Source organism: Salminus brasiliensis, chromosome 19 (genome assembly GCF_030463535.1).
Source record: "Salminus brasiliensis chromosome 19, fSalBra1.hap2, whole genome shotgun sequence".
NCBI classification, from domain to species: domain Eukaryota; kingdom Metazoa; phylum Chordata; class Actinopteri; order Characiformes; family Bryconidae; genus Salminus; species Salminus brasiliensis.
Window position 1 is genome coordinate 3214144 of NC_132896.1, and position 13087 is coordinate 3227230.

The 13087-nt window shown below is 42.0% G+C and overlaps 2 protein-coding genes across 4 annotated transcripts in view; one reads left to right on the forward strand and one right to left on the reverse strand.

Moving 5' to 3' along the window:
* Positions 1–510: 510 nt before the first annotated feature.
* On the forward strand, positions 511–8259 carry cstpp1 (centriolar satellite-associated tubulin polyglutamylase complex regulator 1). Of its 3 annotated transcripts, none has more exons than XM_072663429.1 (9): positions 511–595; positions 707–809; positions 1713–1843; positions 2164–2248; positions 2926–3011; positions 3363–3558; positions 5544–5653; positions 5781–5844; positions 7304–8259. In XM_072663429.1, the coding sequence occupies exons 1-9, from the start codon at positions 553–555 to the stop codon at positions 7467–7469; spliced, it is 984 nt and encodes a 327-aa protein (XP_072519530.1). In that variant the 5' UTR covers positions 511–552; the 3' UTR covers positions 7470–8259. The 3 variants fall into 3 exon arrangements, with proteins under 3 accessions (XP_072519530.1, XP_072519531.1, XP_072519532.1); XM_072663430.1 differs by having other exon boundaries at positions 7259–7393; XM_072663431.1 differs by lacking the exon at positions 7304–8259 and having other exon boundaries at positions 5781–5848.
* A 722-nt stretch (positions 8260–8981) lies between these two features.
* The window catches only part of mapk8ip1a (mitogen-activated protein kinase 8 interacting protein 1a), a 34746-nt gene continuing 30640 nt past the window's right edge, over positions 8982–13087 (reverse strand). The window contains exon 12 of the mRNA XM_072663897.1: positions 8982–12986. Coding sequence (XP_072519998.1) covers positions 12914–12986 — 73 coding nt within the window. The 3' untranslated portion in view covers positions 8982–12913. The remainder of the gene's footprint in view (positions 12987–13087) is intronic.

Consider the following 13087-nt stretch of genomic DNA (forward strand, 5'->3'; position numbering starts at 1 on the left):
TCCTTGATGTATGAGAGGTATATTAATAATATATTATATTAATATAAAAATAGCATAATAATAATGACATATACCACGTGTTGACCCAAATATAAAAATAGAAAAGACAAAAAATACAAGTAACATTGTATTGTATTTGTATATTGTATTGTGTTTATTTTATTTTATTTTTATTTTGTTTTGTTTTATTTTTTTATTTTATTTTATTTTATTTTATTTTATTTTATTTTTAATTTAATTTAATTTAATTTAATTTAATTTAATTTAATTTAATTTAATTTTATATTTTTATTTTTTATTTAATTTAATTTAATTTAATTTAATTTTATTTTATTTTATTTTATTTTATTTTATTTTATTTTTTATTTTTATTTTTATTTTTATTTTTATTTTTATTTTTATTTAATTTTATTTTATTTAAAGCGTTTGAAAATAGCGCTCAGGCAAGTGAACGACTAGCCAATCACCGTGGAGCGGGGCGGAGCCTGCCGGAATACAGGTGGGGGAAGAAGCCTCGCGCTGCAGACTGGCTGTATCCAGGCGACCGTGAAAATGAACACTGACCGGTTCACCCTCACAACAGACGACTATTTAGGTACGTAGTGGCTCTTTCTTACTAACCTAAGCGTAGACTCGCGATATTTCCCTGCAGGCGAGACTTTTCTGAACGGTAATCCTCGTGTTAATGCTGTGCTCTGCTCTGCAGCCGAGACCACTGCCCTGTTCTACCTGAGCGATGCGGTCACTCAGCTGCTGGAGCACCGAGAGGAGTACATCCAGTTCGGCATCGTCCGCTATTTCGCAGAGTAGTGAGTTGACCTGCATGCATGAACACCTTTACAGCACGATATGGGCAGATATGCAGGTCTGGAACTACAGGATTCATAGATTTCATGTTGATAGACTATGAGAGACCACTGGGTCAGTGGGTCAGAACATCTCAGCAGCAGGTCCTTTAAGAAGTCCTGGAAGCTGTGAGGTGGGCGGAGCCTCCGTGAGCATCAGTGAGGAGCCTTGGGTGCCCATGGCCCTGTCGCCGGTGAACTTTGCGGGGCCAGCTCACATGGATGACCCATGGATGGCCCCGCCCACCTTACAGGTAAACCGGCGACCCAGCCATGGGCACCCAAGGCTCCTCACTGATGCTCACGGACAAGCTTTGTGGGGCCAGCCCACATGGATGACCCGTGGATGGCCCCGCCCACCTTACAGGTGACCCGGCCATGGGCACCCAAGGCTCCTCACTGATGCTCACGGACAAGCTTTGCGGGGCCAGCCCACATGGATGACCCGTGGATGGCCCCGCCCACCTTACAGGTAACCCGGCCATGGGCACCCAAGGCTCCTCACTGATGCTCACGGACAAGCTTTGTGGGGCCAGCCCACATGGATGACCCGTGGATGGCCCCGCCCACCTTACAGGTGACCCGGCCATGGGCACCCAAGGCTCCTCACTGATGCTCACGGACAAGCTTTGCGGGGCCAGCCCACATGGATGACCCGTGGATGGCCCCGTCCAGACACCACAGCTGGGCGCCTTCAGAGGTCTTGCGGAGTCCGTGCCTTGTTTTAGTGGTATGAGGGCGGAGTACTCAATGGCTGATTGGTGCATACTGGCTATATTAGGATGCAGGTATGCTCAGGATGATGAGAAATGATGAATGTGATTGGCTCTGAGTGTGATTGGCTCTTTGCGTGTTTGTCTGGTGCAGTTTTACAAGTGTGAAGAATGGAAATCACGTCCTCTTCAGAGAATTCAACTACATTAAAGCCACACCGCACAACAGAGCCTCCTTCATCCACATCTTCTGGAAGTGCTTCAGACAGATTGGAAAAAATGGAGGTAGGTCTACAATGTCTAATAGACTTGCTTATGTGGTTTCCAGATAGTAAGCTAAAGTATGGCATGAAGCTAAAAACAGCGATAGCCGCAATTATGAAGAGTAAATTTTGCCTTGTTTGGTCCCCGTTGAGACGTACTGCCAATAGAATAGGACTCTCTGGAGCAGATCAATAAACATCCTGAACCATCAGGATGGTATCCTGAACAGGGTAGAGAGAGCACCATCTACCCGCCTGCTGGGTTGTGCTGTCTCAGACTCCGGCTGCCGATGGCAAAGTGACATGGCTCAGGATTCGAATAATGTGACCTCCTCTTTGCAGATTTGCTGACCGTGTCGGAATACAGTTCCCTCCTTCAGCTGCTGTGTCCAGACTTTCCCACTGAAATGGTGCAGAACACAGCCCGGTAACACACTCCATTCACCCCCACCCTTACCTCCATTTACTACACCTACTCATACCTCATACACCCATTATATGGCCAAAACTATCCAGACACTACTGATAATAATCAGCGAGTTAACTCCTTAAACCCTGTAGGTAGGCCCACGCTTCAGTCCTCCCCCCTTACCCTAACGGTGATACTCTCAAAATGAACATCAGTTTTATAGACCCTAAGATAGAACCCTGTGGGACTCCACAAAATATGCAATACTAAATGGCTGCCAAATCATTAACAGTAGTTTCTGCATTATGTTTACTAACAGAATCATAATTATAATCATAACCTCTATAGGAGAACACACTAACCAGAAGAACGGGACACTCTGGAGCTGTACATGAGCCTAAGCTTGCCCAATGGCAAGCATCAGTGAAGTGAAAGGTGGACTGTAGCAGCTTTTGTGACCCGGAAGCGACCTCCTAACATCAGTATCGAATCTTACTAATGCTGTCATAGCTGAGCAAATCCTCACAGCAATGTTCCAACATGTAAAGTAAAAAAGCCTTCCTGTAAGAGTAGAGGCTGTTACTGTAACAATGGGGGACAAGCTCCCAATTAATACCACTGATTTCAGAATGCGGAGTGCAGGTGTCCACAAACTTTTGACAAAAATGTCTCATTATGGTTTTTCTCTCCCTTAGGATTGTTCTAATGGACGATGCTTTGGACTGCTTGATGTCCCTCTCAGATTTCATCTACTCTTTCCAAATCCAGTTCTACTATGAAGGTAAACCCATTACCCATTACAGTATGATGGTGATGCTCCATCCAACACAATTGGACGAGTTCACTGAACTCACTGATGCTCTTGTCACCTAATGCAATCAAATTCTCACTGCAATGCTAATCCAAAATCTAGTAGAAAGCCTTCTTCCCTGGACAGTAGAGACAGTTACTCCAACAGAAGCAGGAGAAACTATTTTTTAATACCCTTGCATTCAGATGAGACAATGAATGAGGAGGTGTCCCAATACTTTTGTCCATATAGTGTAGCTGCAGAGAAGCAAGCTTAAAAATAAGCTGTGGGCTTCCAGGAGCACCCCAGCCTTATTCTAATCCCTATATATCTCTCTGACAGAGTTCCTGGAGAGCGTGTTGGTGATTTATGAGGATCTGCTGGAGGGGAAGAACCCAAACACAGTCATTGTCCCTACCTCCTCGTCAGCAGAGCCGCTGTCCAGCACGGTCAGTGAGGAGACGGACACGCAGGAAGGGGTGGACTCCTCCGTCCTCCTCGAGTGCATCAACGGTCTGTGTGAGCGCTTCAAACACAGGTAAGACTCTCTGCTATGAGTCAGAATCACACATTATTTTAGATGCAATATAAGATACACTGCAAGTACAGTGCAGTGTTTTATGTCACAGGATACGCGATGTGTCCAAAAGTATGTGGACACCTCTTTGTGTAGTGTTGCTCCTGAAATCAAGGGTATTCAAAGGGAGTTTGACCTTTTTTTTCTGCAGTAACAGCTTCTACACTAGCCAACAGGCTTTACACTAGATGTTGGAACATTGCTGTAAGGATTTGTTGGCCACCAGAGCGTTAGTTAGATCAGGCACTGATGTTCGATGATCAGGTTGGAATCACAGACTCATCCAGAGGTGTTGGATGGAGCTCCATCACTCCAGAGAATACAGTTATACCGCTCCACAGCCCTATGCTGAAGGGGCACTGTGCCCCTCTGGCTTGCCCTCAGGCAAGCTTAGGCTCATTCGTGGCTCCAGCATGTCCCGTTCTATTGGAAATGCATTTCTGTGGATGTTGTATAAGAGTCAGCAATGGGTGCACCTTAATATTTTGAAGGGGTTTATGGATTTTATTAGAGCAATCCCTCAAACTCTATGTGTAGGCCCACACTTGTGTTTCTCACTCTTATGTTACTATGTTACTGCCACAGTTGCCATCAACTTCATGAACCCTAAAGCAGAACCCTGTGGGACGCCACGAAATGTGCAAAACTAAAAGGTTATTAAATAATTCATAATGGTTTCTGTGATTGGACTAATAATGAGTTAATAAACATAGGGTTTAGTGTGTTTTGTTGCACTGTTTAAATATAATTGCAACATTACATGGACAATTATACAATTAGTTACATAGTTACTTACATTTACATTTTGATTTACAGTCTGTTTCAACAGGATCAATTCAATAGGACCCTCTGGAGCAGATAAACAAACATGAATCTATAGCCACCATGCTGCCTAATGCCAGGTGTGGGCTAGAGTGGGGGTATAAAGCCTCCCAGCATTGAGGAGCTGTGGAGCAGTGAAAGAGCTGTGTTCTCTGGAATGATGGTGGTGGAGCTCCATCCAGTGCTATTGGGATGAGTTGGGGAGTTGGGGATGATGAGGTGGGATGGTGATCATCATCCAACACCTTGACCTCACTAAGACGCCTGTTTTTGCTAAACTATGTAAATGTAATTGCACCTACATGTCGTTACATAATTAATTACATGTACATTTTAATTTACAGTCTGTTTCAACAGGATAAATTCCATATATTTTTTGTTAGGGATGCACCGATCCGACTTTTTCTGTTCCGATACCAATCCGATACCATTGCTGAATTAATAAACCATATACCTCACCATGTGGGAGAGACTTAAGGCATCAGGATTGACTTAAACATTACTTTATATAATCTAACAAATTAACATATATTTGCCATTTGTCATCAATTTATTTCCACATTTAGTGCCGTCTTACACCTAAAGTGAAAGGATGGGAGGATTAGGCATGGATTGGCCTAATTGTCCGATACCCGAGCCAGCTAATTTTGTTAATATCGGGACCAATATCTGATCCTAATATCGATCGGTGCATCCATATTTTTTTCAGATTTAATACGGAAAAATAAGAAAATAGAAATTTTCCAAACAAGACTGTACAAAATTCAAATCATAATAAAACATAATAACATCTCAGAAGTGTGGTAAGAAAAAATGTAGAATCTGAATTTCCACACAGTGTCTCTGCTTGCTTCAATATTTTTGCTATATTATGATGACAGTATAATTACAGCATTCCTGGGTTGACCACCATTTGTGTGTCTGCAGGACTGAGCTAGACTACTGAATGTGACCGTTAACCATAAATGTTCAATAGTAAACACTACAGATCTGTAGACAGAAGGGAATCTGCAGCAGTAACTCCAGTATAATGCCCCTTTATGCTTCTGTCAGACTGGGGGAGTATACTGTACTGCTGCTGTGGGGATGTACAGGATAATGTTATTGATCCACTCTTTTCCCAGACATCCGTCCATCTCCGCCATTACCGAGATTCTAGAAAGCAACCTCAGAGTGTCCTACTACAGCTTCCTGATGGCCTTGGCCAAACACGAGGGAATCAGCCAGGACATCGGTGAGGTTTACTGAACTCCACTGAATGATTTCATATCAACAGGACCTAATTTAACACTATTATACATTATTAATAAGCATTATATAATATATAGAGGAGAATATCAGCATATTGTCTTTATTTGCAGGAGCCCTTCCAAACAGATCCGACCTACTCGTTGACCCGGAGATGGATCAGGAACTGGAGAGACTGTAAGCTTCATTATCATGCTTTAATTATCCTATACTTATTATCCGATCCGATACTAGGATAGGATATCAGTCCCGATACTAATACAATTAGCTGGATTGGGTGTCGAATATTTAGACCGGTCCATTAATGGGACCTGATTCTCGTATTGTCGGTATTCTAGGCTTCATAACTCAGGATCAGAGTAACTTACAGATGTGATGCACATATCATAGCAAACAGCAAGTGTGGTGCCCTCGACCAGTCGCCATATCTCAGCAGGTAATCCAGCTTGTCTTCCATATAAGGAGAACCGAGAAGGGAGGAGCTGCTAGCTCCTATTTGGTCTCACAGACTAAGAATTATAGAATAAAAGTCCTGAGCCCAGACAACACTGTGGTCAACACCGAGGTCCAGCACAGTTATTGATTTTATTGACAAATAAACAGAAATTGGGTTCATTTATATCTGTGGCAATTTGTTATAGTTCGTTTTATAAAGTTAGTAAAATAATGTTTAAGTCAATCCTGATGCCTTGGTGCACATGGTGAGATATATTGTGAATTGTGAATTTCCCCACTGCGGGACTAATAAAGGACTATCTTATCTTATCTTATCTTATATATGATTCATTAATTCAACAATGGTATCGGATCGGTATTGGATATCGGCCGATGCGTAAAGTTCATGTATCGGTATCTGTATCGGAACAGAAAAAGATGGATCGGTGCAGCCCTAGTAAAAACCTAAGAAACACACTTCAGACACTTAACATGCCTTGACTGATCTACGATGTTCTGGAAATGGGTGGAAAACACTGCAAATCACAGAGTGGCAAACTGATTGATTTCTCAGAGACCTTTCCGACATCATATTTTCAGAAATACAAATAAACATCTGCACTGTAAACAATGTAAAGTCAGGCTCACTTAAAATGATGCAGATTATCATACTGAGTTGAGCCGCAAATTTAAAATATTGATTAAAAACTGTGTAAGATGTTGAGTCTGTGGCTCCGCCCCCTCAGTTTGTTTACTGTTTATTCCCATCTGCAGGTTAGATCTCTCCCTATTATGTGATCTCCCCAGCCTGAGAGGCTTTTGACAGTAGAGCACTGAGGCCTTGCTGGGATTTGACCTTATGATCTCCTCACACTTAATGTGCAGCACTTAGACCGTAGGGCCGGTCTAGAGCTGTGGAATTACACTACATACAAACCTGTTTCTGAGTAAATTTACCTTCCCTTCTTTCTTAAATAGAGAAATGTAGACAGCTTCACAGCTCTAGAGTGGAGCAACTGTCTAACTGCCTGCCTGTGTTTACTGAAGAAATGCTCTGTAATCAGATTCTGCATCATGTTTAATTTGGTCTGATGTACTCAGCTTGCTCATGTAGGTCTATTGTGTGTTGTGTAAATGTGACAACTAAATGGTTTAGTGTATACGGCATTTGAGTGTATGAGTGTGTGCGTGTGTCCTGCAGTGTAGCTCAGGTGGCCATCAGCCCCACGTCCAACAGCAGCAGCAGTGCAGCCGGACTGAAGGAGCCACCCAGAAAAGCCTCGCCTCGCAAATCCCTCCACCAGCGGCGCAGGATCGAGATGGAGAGCGACGGCTCGACTGAGGAGACCGACTCCTCCGAGAATTAACTCACAGAGACTATGTTAACCCCCCAAACCCCCCCAAACCCCCCAACCCCCCAGTGCAGGAATCTGACAGTAGTAGACACATCTCTACACCTCAGTCATCACAGTATTCCAGCAGAGCCAGCTCTGAGGGTGACTGCAGTTCTGTATGATAAGCATTCATATGCTGCCCATCAAAAGTTTGGGAACGCTTTATCATGAAACCCATTTTAGAGCAGTTGCACAGCAGTACTTTGGGTTTTAGTCACTGCATTTTACCCATCTGTGGCAGTAAACACACACACACTAGTGAATTGGGGGTGAGAACAAACAGCCACCTCAGTACCTGGGGAGTAATTGGGTGTTAGGAAGCTGAACATGAACAGTCCAGCAGATCCAGCTGCCCACTCAAGCCTTTTTTGACTGCTAGGCAGTGTACGATATATAAGGAGAGTAAACACGTATTTCGATAGCAAATAAAACCGTGTACGAACTGCTAGAATTGGCAAAAATGTACAATTTCTTTTCTGAATTATTTATTGTGATATTAAAAAACACAAGCATTTTCACCAGGTTTGACCAGACGTCTCCAGAAATCAATTATCCAACATGTCATGATATTATTATTATTATTATTATTATTATTAATAATAATAATAATAATAATAATAATGCACAATTCATGAATGGAGTAAAATAAATTATATTGGACAGATATACTATATACTATATTATATGGACAAAAGTATTGGGACGCCTCATTATAATTTATTGTTTGTTCTGAAATCAATGTTATTAAAAAGTATCAATCCTGCTTTTGTTGGAGTAACTGTCTCTACTGTCCAGGGAAGAGGACTTTCTACTACATTTGACTATATAGAAGCATTGCTATGAGGATTTGATTGCAACCACAAGAGCGTTAGTGAGGTCAGAACGTTGGATGATGATCACCACCCCTCATCATCCCCAACGTATCTCGAAAGTAGCCCACGCCTGGCATTCTTAGGCAGCATGGAGCCAATAGGTTCCAGAGAGTCCTATTCTATTGGCAGTACTTCTCTACAGGGACTAGACAAGCTGTGTGTGCATTTGCACATCTGTTTCAGCAATGGGTGCAGCTTAAAGTAGCTGAATGCATTTATTCGAAGGGGTGTCCACAAACATTTGGGCATATACTGTATGTCACTTCCTCATCATTAACCTGCATCAGTACCGGTCACATAAACAAACACTCGAGTGGCTGAGCTGTGTTTAAAGCTCACTTGCTCATAATTCGTTTCCACTGTTTGTTGCTTAGTAGTGCCACTTGCAGTGCATTCTGGTCCACATTGAGCCGATGTAGTGAGGTACGATGTGTCCGATAAATTACGAGTGCATTGTGGGAGATTGTAGTGCTCTCAAAATCACGTTCGGAAAGTAGACCTGCACACTCAGAGACAAATAGACGAGTCGTTAATAGGGAGCCACTTCAGTCACAGCCAGCGATTCCTCTCACTGCTGAACATCAGCATGCAAATCAAACGCCAGGACAGTGTATTTACAAACAGAATTTAATTCTACGAGTTCCATAGTACAGTCAAGATCATCCGAAATAACAAAAAAGACGATATACAATAATCACAACAAACAAAAAGAATAGGCACAACTTGTGATTTCGCAGGATTGATCTAAAGACACCTGTGGTCCGAACCTCTCCACCCTCCAAAGCTATAAATCCATCATCTCCGTTTCTCTTCCACAGCTCCGACGTTTTCTCTGGCGTTAGTGATCTTTATTCGGGATTTAACTCATTACATCATTCGTTGAGTCAGATGAGCTTATTCGTAACCTTTTGATGCGTGGCAGCGTGGCAGCGTCTCCCGCGATCCAGGTCCTTATCTGCTTTAGTGGGTTCTTTAAACGACACAGTGAAAATAGCGATGCATTGAATTTACTGGATTTAAACACACTGGAATAAAATACACAGACATCCAGAGTTGATACTTTAAAGTCAAAGTTAGTTAAAGTCAAAAACATATTTATATTTTCAAGCTTTTAACTTTTTATTAAAGCGTCTTAAAGCTTTTAGTTCCATGTCCATGTAATATTTTATTTTCTTTATTTATTATTATTTTTTATTTCATTTTATTTGTATTTTATTATATTTCATTTTTTATTTTATTTGATCAGTTATTAACTAACTATATTTTGTTTTGGTATTATGATATCTGGTCCACTAATTTTCTTTTATCTTCTTCTTTTTCTTTCTTTTTTTTTTCTTCTTTTTTTGGTGTTTATTTAAAACTGTACAGCACTCTGGACAGCTGCCCAAGTCTTTTACATGTGCTCTAGAAATAATTCTGACTTGAGATCAGACTGGAGTCACTTTTGACTTTCTTTTGGTAGTAATTGTGTTATATAATATAGTATATGATATTAAATATAACATATGTAATATTATTTATTATATTTGATAATGGTTAAAATGGTGGAAGTAAACTCAATGCATTGCTTTTCAGGTCTCTAACTGTGTGAGAATTGTAGGTAGACACATCCTCAAAACTCACTTCTCAAAGGTTAAGCCTTAGTGCCATTTGAAGCGCATGCCGGTCGGGGGTCCGTCAAGGTTTTGGAAAAAGGAATTCAGGTCATTCACTGCAGATTTGGGTTATTCTTGGCGGTAGTTCATCACTTACTGCAGTCTGCAGGCTTGACTAAGCGTTTAACTGGGTTTGTCTTATCGTTTCTTTAACTTTAATGTTTCTTTAATTAATTCATTCCTGAAATCGCACTACTTTTTCATTTGTTCTTATAGAATAATGTGATCCTGATGGATGCTCTGACGATCTACAGTCAGGACCATAAGCGAAGACCAAACCAGTGCAAGGTTTCCATCTGATAATCCACCTTTGGAGCTCAATACACTTCCTTTATAAACAAGATATCCACCATATTCCATCATAATAAGAGGGATTTTTAAAAAATCTTTTCAACACTGTACATTACCCTCCATTTAAATATGCTTTATTTACTATGATTCTTAAATAATGTCATTTAAAAGAAAATAATTACTCTTCTGAAGATTTGTTACTCGTGTTTAGTGCAGTTTGTAAGTTAGTATCTAGACAGTGACGCAGGATGTTGTTGTTGTGGTGGCTCTGTACCTGTAGCTGCAGACTGGGTCTACATGGAACAGTGACTATGAGTTTAAAGGCCCACAGATTTGCCTTCGTTGCTTAGAACTAAATAGTGTGAGTAGCAAAAACTGCAGAAACAGTCTGGGTTGATTTCTTATAAATGTGGTACTGACGAAAAGCTGCCGACACCAGGAGGGTAAGGGCTAAACACATGTCTCCTCCGATACATGAGGAAAACCACGGGTCCCCAGCTCCACCACATCAGCCAATAGACGCCTGTGCGTCGTCGTCTACCTATCCAGAGAGTGCGGGGCTAATTGTGCTATCTCAGACTTCGGCTGCTGATGGCAAAGCGGCATGGGGCTCAGGGGTCTAAATCGCCAGTCCGGACCACTGAGCCACTTAGAACTGATTCCATTGCTGATTTCACAACACAGCGCAGCCGATCATAACTATGATCAGTTAATACAAGTGATCAGTTCAATGGCTGTTCCACAGGCCCATCCACCATTCTTCACAGGTGAGGTGGTCTGTTTTAGACTAGGTCCTCCACATTTTCTTCTACAGGTTAAGCTTCTTAAGTCCTTAGGATTGTACCCCAGAACTTCTCAGGCTTTAAATGTTCTTTCCAGCAAAGCTTTGATTGGCTTTTACATCTAGTTCATGTGAACTTGGATCTTGGACAGTGAATCTGTTCAAGGTTGTTCTGATCTTCACAATTTGCTAATCTCACCAGTTTCTTCCTGTTTCTTAACAGTATACCAAAGAGTTGCTTTGGTACGCCTGATATTTTGACTCTTAATTGATTCAGTCTGACTTTCGGCCTCGTGATGGTCTGCTTTACTGACTACACGGACACTTCTTTGGTCCTCACACTGAAAAACAACAGTGATACCTGTGTGGTTCATCCAACGTGGAGTTATGAAATAATGCTGGAAGCCACTCCTCCCTAATCTAACGTCCCGTAAATTCCATTTCTACCATGTCCATTAGTCTGCACAACCCTCCACCACCCCGTCACCACCTTCACCTCCACTTTAACCCTGTCATTGATCATTCCTGGCTCCACACATCCGAGGGAGGGGGCTTGGCTTCCTACCTCATGCAAAAGCCACCTGAAATATTCCTCACAGTCTTACAGTGTTTTCCCAAATCATGATAAGATCAGTATCGAGCACAATGCATATAAGCATATCCTGAAAGAGATTTCAGCCAGGATTTGTCAGCGTACCCCCTTAAACGCCCATTTTCTACAACTTTCAACTAATTCGTAAGCAAGTTTGCATCGTTTTCCATGTACTTAGTGAATGGTAAGCCTGTGAAGCCTGTAAATTCTTCTGATTCACAGAATTCATCCACTGATTACTCCTCCCACAACATACAGCGCATCCCTAAAATATCAGGGGTTTAATCTCAGAACAGCTTCGGTTCAGCGTACTGGAGCCAACACACAGCACAGATTGCGTCACTGGCCGCCGCTACTTACAGAACGCACGGTATAAAATAAGGAAATAAAGATATTTGGTCGTCATGGCTACATACTTAAAGTCAGAGATCAGTGAGGTCTGGCCTCTTTGCAGGTCAGGCCGCGGTGCAGTTCAACAGACGTCAGCACTGAAGCACATAAACTTTGAACACAATGAGATCCAGCAAACGTTCAGTGGACAGAAATGGAAGCGATGTTGGCGTTTGGTTCGCCTGCAAAACACAAAATGACACTCTGAGGGCCATAGAAGCTAGCATACTAGCTAACTAGCATCTACTAGCATACGGCCCGTTGTCTTAAGGAGGAAGTTGTGTGCCTGTGAGGAGCGACCCAAGTGTTTTCTCAGTACGGCACGGTAACTTTTATCTTTATTGTCATTGTTTTTTTATTTGATATGCTTAAATATTGTGAATTGGGTTCATAAGTGGCTAAAAAATCACTGGGCGATTTGTCCGCGGAGGCTTTGACTGATTTTCAGTGTTTAATTCGAGGTATTTCCATTTTCTCGGTGTACGTTCGGTATTGTGCTTTGAATAAATCAATCCACAAGACCATTATTCAGGCCATCAGGAACTCGCAATGCCCCCTAAAACACATTTAGTGCCTCTTAAAATCCAGTCGGATGCATTAGCTTCGGACGGATGGCCTAAGGCCTTTGTCCCCCCGCCCCAGTATTCCAAGGAGTTGCACGTAGCCAACAACAGCCTTATGAACACATGTTGTGTTCATCTTTTTAATCGGACGCTTCGTCTAAAATAGACATTAACATTATAGCATGACATGTTAAAGAGATTTTTGTCACCCATCATGCAACACGTTATATAGTAGTGTGTACAGTAGTGCAAAAGTACGCAACAGAGCGAAGGTCATTCGAGGAAGATGTCTTCTGTGGGGCAGGAATACTCCATGTGTTCTTTGTAGAACTGCTGAAATGCTTTCCTGTAGGAATAGTAGGAACAGACATTGTTGGTGCACTTGAAATGAGGCCTGGGGCATTTTTGTTCTGGGTCAGCTTCAGGACTGATCCAGCTCGTTAGCCT

Coding starts and splice junctions, on each gene's coding strand:
- cstpp1 (XM_072663429.1), top strand. CDS start 553: ATGAACACTGACCGGTTCACCCTCACAACAGACGACTATTTAG. Junction 3,559..5,543: donor TGTGAGCGCTTCAAACACAG/GTAAGACTCTCT, acceptor CTCTTTTCCCAG/ACATCCGTCCATCTCCGCCA. Junction 5,845..7,303: donor GATCAGGAACTGGAGAGACT/GTAAGCTTCATT, acceptor TGTGTCCTGCAG/TGTAGCTCAGGTGGCCATCA.